The 15,044-nt window shown below is 45.0% G+C and overlaps 1 protein-coding gene across 3 annotated transcripts; it reads right to left on the bottom strand.

Annotated features, from left to right (window-relative positions):
* Positions 1 to 9,422: 9,422 nt before the first annotated feature.
* On the bottom strand, positions 9,423 to 11,528 carry TLCD2 (TLC domain containing 2). Of its 3 annotated transcripts, XM_019755477.2 has the most exons (5): positions 11,191 to 11,528; positions 10,895 to 10,977; positions 10,628 to 10,710; positions 9,832 to 10,071; positions 9,428 to 9,658 (listed from the first exon to the last, which is right to left on the bottom strand). In XM_019755477.2, the coding sequence occupies exons 1-5, from the start codon at positions 11,364 to 11,366 to the stop codon at positions 9,653 to 9,655; spliced, it is 588 nt and encodes a 195-aa protein (XP_019611036.2). In that variant the 5' UTR covers positions 11,367 to 11,528; the 3' UTR covers positions 9,428 to 9,652. The 3 variants fall into 3 exon arrangements, with proteins under 3 accessions (XP_019611034.2, XP_019611035.2, XP_019611036.2); XM_019755475.2 differs by having other exon boundaries at positions 9,423 to 10,071; XM_019755476.2 differs by having other exon boundaries at positions 9,423 to 9,945.
* Positions 11,529 to 15,044: the final 3,516 nt, after the last annotated feature.

The raw sequence follows: 15,044 nt of genomic DNA, 5'->3' as shown, positions 1-15,044 counted from the left end.
TAGAAAGAGGCACAACCATGGGATGCTCTGAAAAGAGCTTCAACCTGGCGGCAGTAGAAAGTTCAGCATCGTCATCATCATGTTCATCATTGTCATTGTACTGAAGTCTTTACCACCTGTAGAAGGTTCACTATGTGCCAGTTACTGTTTTAAACCCTGGTAAAATCCTAATACTGTTTATAGTTTCATTAATACTATTGTACTGCTAATGTAAATTTGTAATCATGCCAATAGTAATGTCGATTTCCTGGTCTTGATTGTCCTACTATTGTTATGTAGGAACTTCTCAAGTGGGCAAAGAGTACACAAGAACTCTCTGTACTATTTTCGAAACAGCCTTATTGAAATATAATTGGCATTCCATAAAGTGCACCTGTTTAAAGTACACAATCCAATGATTTTTAGTATGTTTACAGAGTTGTGCAATTATCATCACTATCTAGTTCCAGAACATTCTCATCATCCCTAAAAGAAACAATGTAACCATTAGCACTCACTCCCCATATCCTCCTACTTCCTCCTCCTCGGCTCTAGGCAACCACTAATCTACTTTCTGTCTCAATAGGTCTTCCTGATCTGGACATTTCATATAAATGGCATCATAGAATAGTGGTCTTTTGTGACTGGCTTTTTTTACTTAGTATAATGTTCTTGAAGTTCATCCTTGTGTAGTATATATACTCATATAACTTCTTTGGAGAAATGTCTTTCCAGATCCTTTACTCATTTTAAAATTGAGTTGTTTTTTTAAATTATTGAGTTGTAGGAGTTCTTTATATATTCTAGATACAAGTCCCCTGTCATACATATGATATGGAAATTTGTTCTCCCATTCTTTGAGTTATCTTTTCACTTTCTTGACAGTGTTCTTTGAAAGACAAAAGTTTTTAATTTGTATAAAACCCAACTTTTAAAATTTTCTCTTCTATTGTTTATGATTTTAGTGTCAAATCTTAGAAATCATTGCTTAATCCAAGTCACAAAGACGCAATCCTATGTTTTCTTCTAAGAGTTTTATAGTTTTAGCTCCTACACGTAGGTCTATGATTCACCTTGAGTCAATTTTTGTACATAATATGAGATAGGGGTCCAAATACTTTCTTTTGCATGTGGATATTCAGTTGTCCCAGCATCATTTATTAAAAAGACCAATGTTTTCCCCTTTGAATTGTCTTGGCTCCTTTGTCAAAAAATAAACTGACCATTTGTTTCTGGATTCTCAATTCTATCCCATTGATCTATAGGTTTATCTTTATGCTACCTGTGCTATTTTGTAACTTTCATGTGAGCCTAAAGTTATTTCACAATAAAAAGTTAATAAATAAATAAGCTAATTTAATCCTCAAAGCAATCTAACAAGAGAGTTATTATTATTACGATCCCCATTGTACTGATGAGAAACCCAGGCTCAGAAAGGTGGAGTAACCTGCCTTGGGTCACATGATTAATTGCATGACCCATGTGTCAGGTTCTCTCTAACAACTTTATATGTATTAGTTCATTTAATTGTCACAATGATCCAATGAGTTAGGTGCTATTGTTAACCTCACTTTATAGGTAAAAAAACTGAAGCTCAGAGAAATTGAGCCACTTGCTCAAAGCCCCACAGACGGTAAATACTGGAAACAGTAAAAAATGGCTCTGGAGCTTATGTTTTTAACCATTACTGCCATATCATCTTCTATGTTCATGCTAAGAAGCATAAATGATGTTGGAGGGCAAAATTTGAGCCAAATTAAAGCTGGTCTTGAATTCCAAGCAGAATTTTGATATTTTGCCAATGATTTGACCTACTTGACAATTATTTCCAAACTTTTTCTTTTAAAGCTAGGAAACACACGTACAAATGAAATAATTTACAAATCAAGAAACTAAAACTTAAAGAAATTAAGTACTTCTCTTAAGGTGCCTTAACTGGTCAAACACAGTCTGTATGAGTTAGTCTGACGAAGCTCAATTGAGGAGGAAAAGTGACCAAGCCAGGAAAATATCTGAACAGAAAACATTAGCTGCCATTATTATGGACCATTCACTGCAGTCAAACCAGTCTCCTCATTGTTCGAGGAGTTTAAAACTGAGTGTGGAGGTGACTGTGGGTCATAAAAATGAAGGAGTCAGGGGCCGGCCCAGTGGCTCAGGCAGTTAGAGCTCCATGCTCCTAATTCTGAAGGCTGCCGGTTTGATTCCCACATGGGCCAGTGGGCTCTCAACCACAAGGTTGCCAGTTCAACTCCTCCAGTCCTGCAAGGGATGGTGGGCTCTGCCCCCTGAAACTAAGATTGAACAGGGCACCTTGAGCTGAGCTGCTGCTGAGCTCCCAGATGGCTCAGTTGGTTGGAGCGCGGGCTCTCAACCACAAGGTTGCCAGTTGGACTCCCGCAAGGGATGGTGGGCTGCGCTCCCTGCAACTAAGATTGAACACGGCACCTTGAGCTGAGCTGCCACTGAACTCCCAGATGGCTCAGTTGGTTGGAGTACATCCTCTCAACCACAAAGTTGCTGGTTTGACTCCCGCAAGGGATGGTGGGCTGCGCTCCCTGCAACTAAGATTGAACACGGCACCTTGAGCTGAGCTGCCACTGAACTCCCAGATGGCTCAGTTGGTTGGAGCACATCCTCTCAACCACAAAGTTGCTGGTTTGACTCCCGCAAGGGATGGTGGGCTGCGTGCCCTGCAACTAGCAATGGCAACTGGACCTGGAGCTGAGCTGTGCCCTCCACAACTAAGAGTCAAAGGACAACTTGAAGCTGAATGGTACCCTCCACAGCTAAGATTGAAAGGACAAAATCTTGACTTGGAAAAAAGGCCTGGAAGTACACACTGTTCCCCAATAAAGTCCTGTTCCCCTTCCCCAATAAAAAATCTTATAAAAAAATAAAAATGAAGGAGTCCTCTGGCTAGAAATAAAGAAGTGGCAGTCTAGGACCTGAGGTGAGGGCTTGAATCATCAGACTAAATTTGACACTAAAGCCATGAGAAAGAGTCAGTTCACAGAAGAAGAATAACAGAAAAGCAGATGAGGAAGGCTTGAGATACACACAGTCTAGGATAAGAGGATGCCAGAAAAAGCCAGAGCAAGAACAGCTGGAAAGGTCAGGCGAGGCCCACAGGGAGGGAGAGCTTCAAGAAAAGGAAGCCCATCTGGATAATAGCAAGGAACGGAAAACAAAGATTGAGAGAGAAAAAAAAGAAAAGCCCTCTGTCATGTTAGATAATTCAAGAGGTAGAGGCAGACTGAGAAAGGAAGAATTCTGTGACCTAGGAGAGCGGTTTCAGAAAGCTAATGGCAGAAGAAGTTTCCTGGTTGCCAAGGAAGATCATGAGCAAACAGAAGCGATGGGAATTGACCAATCCTTTGAACGTTTAGGCATAAAAGAAAGACAAGCATTTGGACTGGAGCAAGAGGATGAAGAGAAATCGAGATGAGTAGGAAAGTAGATTAAAATCATATTATTGGCAGGTACATCATAGATTATCTCGCCGAAACTCCTGTTCAATGCAGGAAGTCTTTCCAAAGCAAGTATGTTCTTAAAGATCTACAAACGTTTAATGTACACCTCCAGGTGCAGTCCTTGCCAGGGTGCCAGGATACAAAGGAGAGCAGACTAGACCACGGCTATGCCTGCTGGGAGCTTGCATTCTAGATGTGGAGATGGACATTAAACAGCTAGTTATACAATTATAGTCATCCCTCATTATCCCTGGGGGATCCATTCCAGGACCTCCTGTGTTACCAAAATCCAAAGATGCTCAGTCAAGTCCCTTTTGTAAAAGTATGCAGTACTTGCATATAACCTATGTAAACTTTCCTATATACTTTAAATCATTTCTAGATCACTTATAATGCTTAATACAATGTAAATGCTGTGTAAATCGTTGTTATATCGCTCAGGGAACGACAAGAAAAGAAGTCTGTACATGTTCAGTACAGAGGCAACGATCACAGGCCTAAGTACACAGTACATATCAGCTACAACATACCAATTTTTCTCTGAGGTTGGTTGAATCTGCTGATGGGGAACGCAGGGATATGGAGGCGGCCGGCAAAGGAGGGCCAACTGTAATGTTTTTAGTTTTAGCTTTTACAAAGTTATACGGTCTTGCAGAATTTGACACAAAAATTCGTTACAAAAAACAGTCACTTATGCTCCCTGTGACCATTTTTCTCTCCCCCCAAAAAACCACTTTCACCAATTTTAGCGGATGATTTTGGCATTTACTGCAATATCTCCAAGTAATAAGCTTGCATTGCTATTTCTTGACTTTTTACTTTTAGGCATTATCTACTAACTTCCCACTATAGAGAATGGAGACCCAACTCTTCCGTTAGCTTCTCATATACATATATGAATATGAATTTTTAAAATTCAATATATGTCAAGGAAATGCTGCTACAGCTGCCCTAGGCTGTGCCCGTTATTTCCTTCCCCCCCATCTCTATCTCCCCAGCCTTTCACCCGTGCTTGCCGCCAGGGTGAAAACATTTGGATTCTATGAAGAAGAGCTGGGGTTAGGGGAAGGAAGAGCAGGAACTTGAAAACTATGTTTGGATGAGCTAGGAAGGGAAGCAAGTGAATTGTTGAGTAGCAGTGTTGTTTTAGATCAGTGAGTGCAGCACTAGGAATTTGTGGCACCCCAGTTCTTCAGGCTTCTCTGTCCTCCTCTAATGGTGCCCTGACCTGGGATCTGGGGCAGAGAGAGCCACTGTGCCAGTCTCAGCCACTGGGATTAGCAATGCCAACCAGAGAAGTTCAAGGAGGTAAGAGAGTCCTTTCAAGGGCATAGACAGGGAAGCCAGAGTGAGGGGACAAAGCTTAACCCAAGTTAATAATTTACTATCTCTGGAATGTCAGCTACTACCCCAGAGTCTGTTTTAGGGGTTGGGTGGTGGTAGGCAGAGGGCCTTTTGCAGGGACCCTCATACCTCACTACAGGACCGAACTCCCATTCTTCTACTCCTAAAGCCCACATGCTCGCATCCTTATCTCAGTTGAAAGAGTTCACTCAGTCTGAGAATCACTTGTGTCCAGTTCCTGCAGAAGATGTGGCAAGTGAGGGTTTGTCTCCTATCAGGTTAAAGGCAGGGAAATAATGTGCTCACAACACTGTTAAGTGGTGCTCATGACTGCAGGGGAAAGCTGAAATGGATCTCTGCCCTGCACAGTTGCTGCATTCCTGAAAAGTGCAGAAATCAATACTTGGTGAATAGAAGTCTGGCTTTCAAACTGAAGCATCCTGCCTTATAAATACTTCAGAGGCAATTTATCTGACTTGATTGATCTTCCGTTGTCAGCTGGCTCCTATCTTTCTACCTTAAAGTTTCTCCACTCCTCAACCTTCCTATAAAGGAGAAGACAAAATAATTTATAAGGAACCCTGAACCAAATCAAAGACCTGGATTCTAATTCTGACCATGCCACAAACTAGCTGGGTGGGCCTGAATAAATCACTTAATCTTTCTAGGTTTCAATGTTCTGCAAAATGGAATGATAAGACTAGATAACCTTGAAGGTGGTGTATTAATAAAGACTCACTGTTAAAAGTGAAAAAACTCAACTCATAATCACTTAAGCAAACCTGGGATTTTTTGGCTCATTAACTGGTTCAGGGGAAGGTCTGGCTTTAGGCAGAGCTTGATCCAGATACTCAAATGCTAGAAATCTCTCTCCATCTTTTGAGCCCTCTTTTTCTGTGTTGGCTTCATGTTCAGGGAAGCTCTCTAACGTCCTACTGGCTTAGCGATGTTAGCACACATAGTGCATCGTTAGCCAAAAGTTCTAGCAGAAATCAAGGTGCTGAGGCTCAGAAGCTGTGCTCTGCTTATGTCATGAGCTCATTTCTGGGAAAGAGGATATGGTGTTCTGGTAAGATAGTCCTAGGTCACCTGCCCATTGAGGGGATGAGAGATGAGTGTTTTTTCAAAGGAAAATCCCTACACTGCTAGGCAGGCAACCATAGCAGATGTTGGCTGTAGGTGGTATAATAGAAAAAATATACATATGAGTTTGAGTCCAGGCCCTGTCACTAACTAGCTAGGTAACCCTGAGTAAATTGGTTTATTCGTTTTAAAAATGGGATGAGTCTCTATGGTGTGGGATTAAGTGGGGTAAGGTAGGAGAGGTGACTGACATGGTAGGAGTGCAACAAATGTTCAGCCTGGGACGCTATGACTTTCAGTTAATGATTCTAAACAAACACCTCATTTCAATACAGGAGCAACTCTTTAAAGAATCATTTCCCTTATATAATCTCTTGCAAAGTGAGGGCTCCTAATTTCCAGCCTGACAAATCCAGATTTTATATACAATAAAGCCTTGACAACTCAGTTATGGAGATTTACTTTTCTTGTTAACTCAAGATTAATTTGGCTAAAAGCTTCTTTTGGTTTCAACCCTTGGCATTGAGAATCACTCTAAATTGTCTGAATCCATTCTCTTGCTCTAAGTCCATTTTACTGAATAAACTGGGCTTGCTTTTTTTTTTCAGCGGGGATCAAACCAGCAACTTTGGTGCCACCAGCACCACGCTCCAACCAACTGAGCTAACCGACCACCCCCTGGGCTTGCTTTTTGATAGCAGAGGATCTTAGAACACTTTAGGGCTTTGTAGGTCAAAAGTTAGTGCCAAGTGATCTTCCCATAGCAAAGCTTCCACAACCCAGCACTGCATTATAAATCAGGACACCAATGTAGCCAAGAAAAATGACTCAATGTAAACAACACTCACAGAAGACTGATGCAATTATTTGCATAGCAATTTATTAATTTATGATCAGGATAGTGTTCTGAGACCGTAAGATATGTTCCCCCATCCAGGAAAGCCCCTCCTCTGTGCTCATTCATCCGCCAGTAGCTTGGTAGGCGTGGAATCAGTCTTGAGGACTGCTTTACTGAGGGGTGAGGTATGACAAGGCACTGCCATGGTGACCCAACTTATTGAACCAAACGTAGCATCTGTCAACCTCTGTATTTTTTAGCTTCTGTTTTCTAAGGTCCTAATTGACCATGCTTCTCTGATTCCCATCATTTATATTTGGTCCACACTACAACTGGTCTAGTTGATGAGATGTTACTTAGTCAATTATAACCACTATCCAGTCTTGCTTTCTTGAAGTTTCACTGGTTCACCACAATGGAAATTTGGGTGTGATTCCAAACTCTTCAGGTATCCACTTATGTCTTACCCTCATCAGTAGCTAATCTGACCCTTCCTGTATGGGTTTTAATAGTTAACTCACAGAAACAGCCAGATTTCCTGGATGGTCAAGTTCTCTGGCACCCTTCATAAATACTATCAAGTATGACCAAGAGGGGTACTCCCTCGGAGCATGAATTTATGACAGCGGCAGAAGAAAAGGTTTAAAGTTTGGGATGATTCAATATTGACATTAAAAATTACTTAGGGAACAGATTCCTCCCCTGGGTTTGTCATATTTTATTTTCTTTGAAAACTCAAGGTAAGATTTTTATTAATCAAGGCATTCAGTGAAGAGTTTTGAAGATACTATTTCTATGAAGGACAAACACGCTGACAGAATTCTACTTTGTTTCTATATCTGAACTTCCACACCTTTGCATCTGCTTTTGGTCTGATTATGTTTAAACCCTCTGCTCTTATTTTCTGCCTGTGTTTACTTCCAACTGTCACAGTTTCTCCTCACTTTCTATTTGTTATTTTCCCCATTTACACCTTGGTTGTTAATGACTCTATGATGGGGATCTCTCACAATCCCTTTCTCATTTCCCCCCCCTATATTTATTATTTTTCTCTCTCCTTCTCTGCGTTACCTTCTTTTTCTTGTACCTTCCTTTGGATGTTTATTTACTCATTCTCTCCACCCCCTCTCTGTGATTCCCCACAGTCCCTTTGTCCATTCTTCTATCTCAATGTACATCCCTCATTCTGACTTTTCGTCATTTTCCTACCAGTCTCTGCCTATCGGTTCCTGTCAGTCTCTGTTTCTGTGTTTTGCTCTTTAGCTGCTTGTCCTTTGTGTTTTTGCCTGTCTCCAACTCCACATATTTCCTGCTTTCTTTTTCTGTCAATAAATCTTTCCGTTGACTGCCTCCTCCACCTTCTGCTCTTCTGCTTATCGGCTCCCCTGATGAATCCCCCCCACCCCCATCTCTCTTTCCACCTCTCTTTTCTCTTTCTCTGATAGTCTCTCAGTCTGCCCCTTATTACCTCCCTCTCTCGTGAGTCTGGTTGTTCTTCCTTGTCACTCACTCTCACTAAATCACTGTCTAGACTATCTGTGCCTTCCACCCTTGGGGTCCCTTTCTGTCAGATTTTATTTCTTTTTTTTTGTCCTCTTTATGACCATTTTCCCAATTCTATGATTTTGATTTCTCTCAGCTTCTATAACCATCTTTCTTGATATTTCTGCCAAGGAGTCTGTCTCGCACTCCATCTCTCTTTGCCTCTGTCTCTTCTACGCAACTAATCCTTCTCTTTCTATCTGTCCCTCAATCTATGCATGTCTGTCTCTAACACCCCCTTTGCCTTTCTCTAGCTCTGCTTTTTGGCAGGATAAGAAAAAAAATCTTGCTGTCTCTTCCTTTTGCTCATGTATCTTTTCTGTGGGTCACTATGGGTTACCTCTCTCTGTCAACTGTTTAGTAGAATAGCAACCTTAATCCATTCTATACTTCCCATAACCTGGATGGTCTGTCTGAAGAAGGGAGGGGGTCTTGTGCAATAGGAAAACAAAATCAGCAGAAGCAGCAGGGGAGAAAGGAGAGCTTGTGAATGACTCCCAGAAGAGAGTCAGATATTCCTTAATCCCTCTGTAGCCAAATGGAAGCCTTCCCTTAAATGCTTCTGCCTCTGCTTCATTCTTCCATGAAAACCTGAGCCTGGGAAGACCCTACACTGCACATCCAGAATGGGTGTGTGAGTCCTTATTATGGCTCTGGACTTCAGTACTGTCCTAGAAGACAGACCTATCTCCATGTTTATGTCTCTAAGAACATGCATTTTCTTTAACAAGGTCAGAAGATACTAAAAAATATAAAAAGGCAGATGATGGACACAGAAGGATTAGAGTTAAGTACAAACACAACAGTGGGGCTACGAGAACCAGGTAGAAACAATAACTGTGGCCCAGGTTCCTCGGTCTCTTGGCAACTGTTATGTCTACATATCAACTGGCTATAGAAAGCACTTGTTGTATTCTCCTCTCACTGCCAGGATTTGGTCATAGGTGACGTTTCTCTGACCTAACCCACTCCATACCAGATTTCTTGGATCCTAGTAAGACTTCACCTTTCCTCATCTAAAGCAAAGGGTTTCTGTTTCCATTGGCAGTTTTGTCCAGTTTCATGCCTTCTGCCACCCTTACTGGTAGCTTACTGGCCATATCTTTTGAGTTAGTTTGCTGCAAAGGATAGTCATCTGATGATTAAATTCAGTGAACAATAGCCCAGATTCCTGCTGATGAACATCAGCATTTATTCTCAGATCCTAGGAATGGGGGAGAGGTGTGAGTTAGCTGGAAGAAGAACTGAGATCCTGAAAATCCAGTCCAGTCCTTCCACTAGTTGGGGGTTGTGCGTTGAAGACCACCATCTTCTTTTCCTGGTCTTACCTCCTTCAAGACGGACAGAAGAGGAACCTGAGGCTTCTCTCTAGTCTTTCAAGCTGAGAGTGGGATCATCCCTAAGGACAGGCTCACCATCACTACATGTCCTGGTTTCCTTGTGACCAGGGAGAGGTGAGTGGGGCTGAGACCGCAGGACATCACTAACCAAAATACGGACCCCCTGTATGACACTCAGGGTACCCACAGTGACCAGCCCAGTTCCCCCGAGAACAACCAGAGCCGGAGGCACCTGGTGATGCTGCCGGATCAACCAGAGACTCAGCCACCCCAGTGGTACCAGGCGGAAGAGGGCCAGGGTGGCCAGGGTGGACCAGCTGGCTACACTGAAGGCCAAGGACGGGGCCTGTCGAGACAGCAGCAGCAACTTTCTTAGGCTCAAGCAGATGGAGTTCAGCTCCAGGAGCAGAGACACCACAGCGAAGCCCACATAGTGGTTGGACAGAATGGCAGTGCTGAGGCAGCTCACTACCTGGGGAGCCAGGGTCAAAAGTCAGAGGACCTTCTAAGACCTACTACCCATCATGTCCCAATATCCTGGTCCTTAAGAGAGGGGCTCCCAAATATTTTCTGGCACGCCTCCCTCCCAAAAAACACCCAACCACTATGCTTACCCTTACGTCAGGGGCCTGAATGGCTTTGAAACAATCCTTCCCTAGGATGGAAACAGCCTTTGCCCCAGAAGCTGTTTCCTCTGGAGCTGCAGCATCTGCATAGTACCCCCTTAACTTCTATTCCTGGCCTTTCATGCCCCATCCCCATTCCCAATACTGTGGCTCCTCCTTCTCAGAAAGCTCCATATTCAACGTTTCTGCAATTGACTGGACACACCTGTGGGAATCCAAATTCCTGAGGCCGTGCTCAGACTCCCAGTGTGACCAGCAGGCAATCCCCTCCCCCCAGTTCAGCCCAAGGTTGGGAGGATCAAGTGCCAGGGGAATCAGACACACTCTGGGAAGTCACAGGACAGAAAGCTGATGAGAGACTGGGACACATTCTTTCCTGTCTCCCCTCTCCCTGAGTCTCACCACCAAATGGTGACAGAGAAGTTCCCAGGCCTGGCCCAAGGACTGGTTCCACAGCATGTCAGCTCCATCAGCCAGGAAATAACCTGTGGGCAAGGGGTAGGGGGACGGTAGGCTTCCCTCAAGCTGATATACAGCCTGGAGGAGAATCTCCATCCCCTTTCCAGTTCTGTAGTTTCCCTCAGTAAAACTGCCAGAAGGGGACCTGTAATTACTGTTGGAAGGTTACCCCTCACCCACAAACCGGCCCAGCCTTCCCTGCAGACTCACCCACAGATATAGCCACCAGCACCAGGGCCCAGGGCGGGTGGCCATGAATGAGGTCGGCGGCCATCTGAGGGTACAGCAACAGCCTGGAGGAGATGGGGGGAGCCACGGTCAGCGTTATGCAGACGGGGAGCCCACTCTCTTGCTGTGAACGCCCACCCACCCACCCACACCCTCACCTCAGCCTCTGACTCTCAAGGTCTCGCATCAATCTTAAAGGTGTCTGCCAGGTCTTCAAATGTTAGCCTTCCACCCCTCACCCTCACCCACAACACCTCCGGAACCTCTAAGCCCCGCACCCGAGCAGCGCCCCGGGCCCTGTGAGCAGGCTGTGCACCAGGGAGACACAACTGTTCCGCCACTTCCAACGGTCCTGAGCAGCGGATCTTGGCGTGGGCAGCAGCTGCAGCCCCCAGTGCATCCCCCGGAAGGCGGCGAAGGAGGCTCCGGTCACGAGGAGCCCGGAGGGCGCCATGGCTTGGCTGGCGGGCTAGGTCCGGATGGGTCCCTTGGGCCCCTACGCTGCTCGCGGTCCCGACGCATCCAACGCACGTTGCGGACGGAGACTGGGAACCCGCTTCCCTGCAGGACTGGGTCTCTGGGATACTTCGCCGGCGCCGCCTCTGGAATCTGCAGTAACTTTTGCAGGGATCGTCCACGCCCCCATCCCTTGGCTGGGCGGTGATTGGAGCATCCGTGTGGCCACCGCCCCTGGAGCCACAGCAACCGATCGCGTCCCGCCTTAGCGATGGACGGAGAATTGGGAGTTCCCGACGACCAGGTAATGCAGTGCAGCTCAGGTCGATAGGGGTCTACCTCAACTACCTGTCCTGAACCCCTCGGAGCTCCAGAAATAGGTCACTAATCTCACCTGACATTCCCAGAGGCCCCGCCCCACTAACTTTCACCACTTTCCCTACTCTAACCTCTCACCTGCTGGTCATCCCTCCCACCACACCCACACAGACCTGAAGTTAGAGGCCAGGGCAAACCCTTGCCTACTTGCTTAAACCTCGCCAACGCACTGCTGCTCACCTCCCCCCACCTCGTCTCAGTTGTGGGAGAGAGGGCACCTCACTTCTTTGGAGCCACCCCTTCGACCTCCCGAGTTTTCCAGACCTTTAACACATCCCAGCAACCACGTAATTCCAGGAGTCCTACCCCCATATATAATACCTCTCAAACGGAACAGCTCCATTTCGGAGAAGCGACCCACTGGGGATTACTGCCTCATTATTAGGAAGGGGAGGCAAAGGTACCCACTCAGCACTAGTCTTGCAAAGCATCCTCCGCCCCCACCATGGTACCTGTGGGGTATCCCTTCCAACTTGAGGAGACCAGGAGAGGACACACAGGGTCACCTCAAGGTTGGACCAAAATCAAAGAGAAAAACAAAGACCCATCATGCTTTCAGCAGCGTGACTGTTAGGATTCTAGAATCTTTCATCCTGGAGAGGCAAATATTTCCCCCAACCCATTTCCTGAAGAGTGATTGGTTTTTACTGTTTTCCTTGTCTTACTCCTCTCCATACCTCTTTCGCTGGCTGACAGCCAGCAATTCAGACTGCCATTTCCTGAACATGCAGAGGGTGGATTTCAGCTACTTCCAAAGAATGAACTTCATAACCACTAAGTGTTCCACCGAACACTCTCACAACCCCCTTTCTCCACCAAAACCCCATGAAGTCCAAGGGGCTAGGGGCATTCCTTCATTCTTTCACACCCACCTCTCCAAACGGTTTTAAAAAACATTATACCGATTCTTTTAAATTTTGTTATGTGAAAGTCATGCACAATAAATGTAGAACACTTGCAAATTACACGAAAAGAAACTTGAGGAAAATTACAATTACCTTATCCCACCACCTTATTCCAAGATAACCACTATTATCAACATTTTGGAGTATGTCCTCAGTCTTTATCTGTTTTATGTATACAACTACAAGTCATATATACCTGTATCTTAAAAAACAACATTGAGATCACATACACTATTTTTATAATTTTTAATATTCAAAGAGCATTTTTCTTTCCAGTCAAATGTTCTTCTACATGACTTTGAATGGCTGTGCAGTACTCCACCCTCTGGCTGGATATATAATAATTTACATAAACAATCCCGTTGCAAATTTTCCTTATAGCAGAAATGAATTCCCAATCATCGAGTTGCTTCTATTTTTCTCTATCGCAATGCTGACATGAACATCTTATAACTAAATCTTTCATTATTCTCTTAGGATAAATTCCCAAATGTAGAATTACTAGGTCAAAGGTCAAGGTAATGTTTGACACATATTACCAAACTGACTTCCAGGAAGGCTGTACCAATTTCTATGTGCATATGCACTGTATTTTAGTATTTCTTTGCCAGTAACTGGGTCTTATTTTTTCCGTTATAGCTTGCTTTGGGAAAAATGCGTAGTTGTATTTGACTTTTTTTTTTAATGCTTTTTTAACTTTTATTTTTTAAGTGTATTTTTCCAGGACCCATCAGCTCCAAATCAAGTTGTTTCAATCTAGTTGTTAACGGTGCAGCTCACACTGGCCCCACGTGGGGATCGAGCCAGCAACCCTGGGGTTACAAGCATTGCGCTCTAACTAACTGAGCTAACCAGCCGCCCCCCTGTATTTGACTCTTTTTAATTACTAATGAAGCACATTTTTCATGGTTTTATCCATTTGAATTTATTTTATGAATTTCCTGTATATGTCCTTTCACAGCTGGCTCTTGCTCCTTGAAGCAGCTTATATAAAAATTGCAGGGTGCATGAGAGGTGGAAGTAGGAGGATGAGGCCACAGGACACTTTAATATGGTCCCACATCTCTGAGGGAGACGGAAAGACTGGAGAGAAATGATGAATGAAGAAGATGGCTGGAAGCTTGTTCTTGATGAAGGCTGGCTGTCCTCTCTCCTCCTGGGGTGCTCCTGGCCTTTATGGGCCTCCTCTGCAAGGTGCCCAGACAGGGCCCTGTGCTCTCCAGGCCTTGTCCTTCACTGGTCTTCTGCCAGCCTGTGTTCCCAGGCTGCTCTTCCTCATCTCTGCTCCATGATAGGTGAGGATGACAGAGCCACACACCCAGGGCTGGAGGGAGACACTGGCCAGTGAAGCGAGGAGGGGAAGAAAGGATGGAAGCAATATCCAGGGACAGAGTGGTCTTTGTTGTGGCCTATGAGTGGACTCAGTCTACCCTCCCCCTTTGAACGCAGTCCCACACACATTCAGCTTAGGCTGCAGAAAAGCTGGGTTCAATGGTCTTCTCTCTTCTGAATCTTTCAGTTTCTCATAAATGGGGAGTAAGACCCAGCTCCCTGTATACCTCCTCCACCAAAATAGAACAAACAGCTTCTTGTAGTCCCTGAACGTGGCCACCTTCTCAGGCAGACAGACTGGACCAAGGCTGAACCACACCAGAGCCTGAGCCCAAGAGTGAGGTTGGATCAAGAGCTGGGAGTGGCAGGTATACACTGCCTGATCCCCCAGTGGGGACTATATCCCACAATTTAGCTCTCCTGGTTGCTGGAGGGGAGAATTTCCTGCCTGCACAGGCCTGAGCTGAGTCTCACACACTATCCTAGAAAGTAAAGTGAGGAAATAAAGAGAGCAATGGTAGCTGGAACCCCATCAGGAGCCGCAGTCCTATTTTGGGTGGCAGGGGAAGCCTGGGGCCACCTTTGCATGGTGGGAAATCAGACTGAATTCCTATTAGCCTCTCCCTCCAGCCCCCCCCCCCCCCACCTCCAGCTCCTAGGGTTATGGTCAGGGATGGGGTTGGGCAATAGCTTATGTGAAAAGCTGTTTTGTTCCCATCTCAAGCTCTGAGTCTGCAAAGTGGGTTTCTGATTCCCTCATGCATACTCAACTGGGCGCTTCCCAATCGCACAGGTAGGTGGAGAAAGCTGAGACGGGAGGTCTATGAGGGTTTCACATACGGATGAGTATCCCTGAATCTAGAGTCTGAGCCAGTCTAAGAAAATGCAGGGAAAGGTAAGAGCAGAGGGATGACTACTCAGATGAGCATTTCAGTCTGACCTTTTTGCTGAGAGGAAACTTACTTCTGGACCTCATCTGGAAAGGCGAGTGGAAAGAATGGGGGACAAGGAAGGAGGGTCAAAAAAGACATCTGGGTAAAGGAGTAGACAGGGTTTTCTTT

The sequence above is a fragment of the Rhinolophus sinicus genome, linkage group LG15 (genome assembly GCF_036562045.2).
Source record: "Rhinolophus sinicus isolate RSC01 linkage group LG15, ASM3656204v1, whole genome shotgun sequence".
Taxonomy (NCBI): domain Eukaryota; kingdom Metazoa; phylum Chordata; class Mammalia; order Chiroptera; family Rhinolophidae; genus Rhinolophus; species Rhinolophus sinicus.
This window is presented reverse-complemented; position numbering and strand designations above follow the sequence as displayed.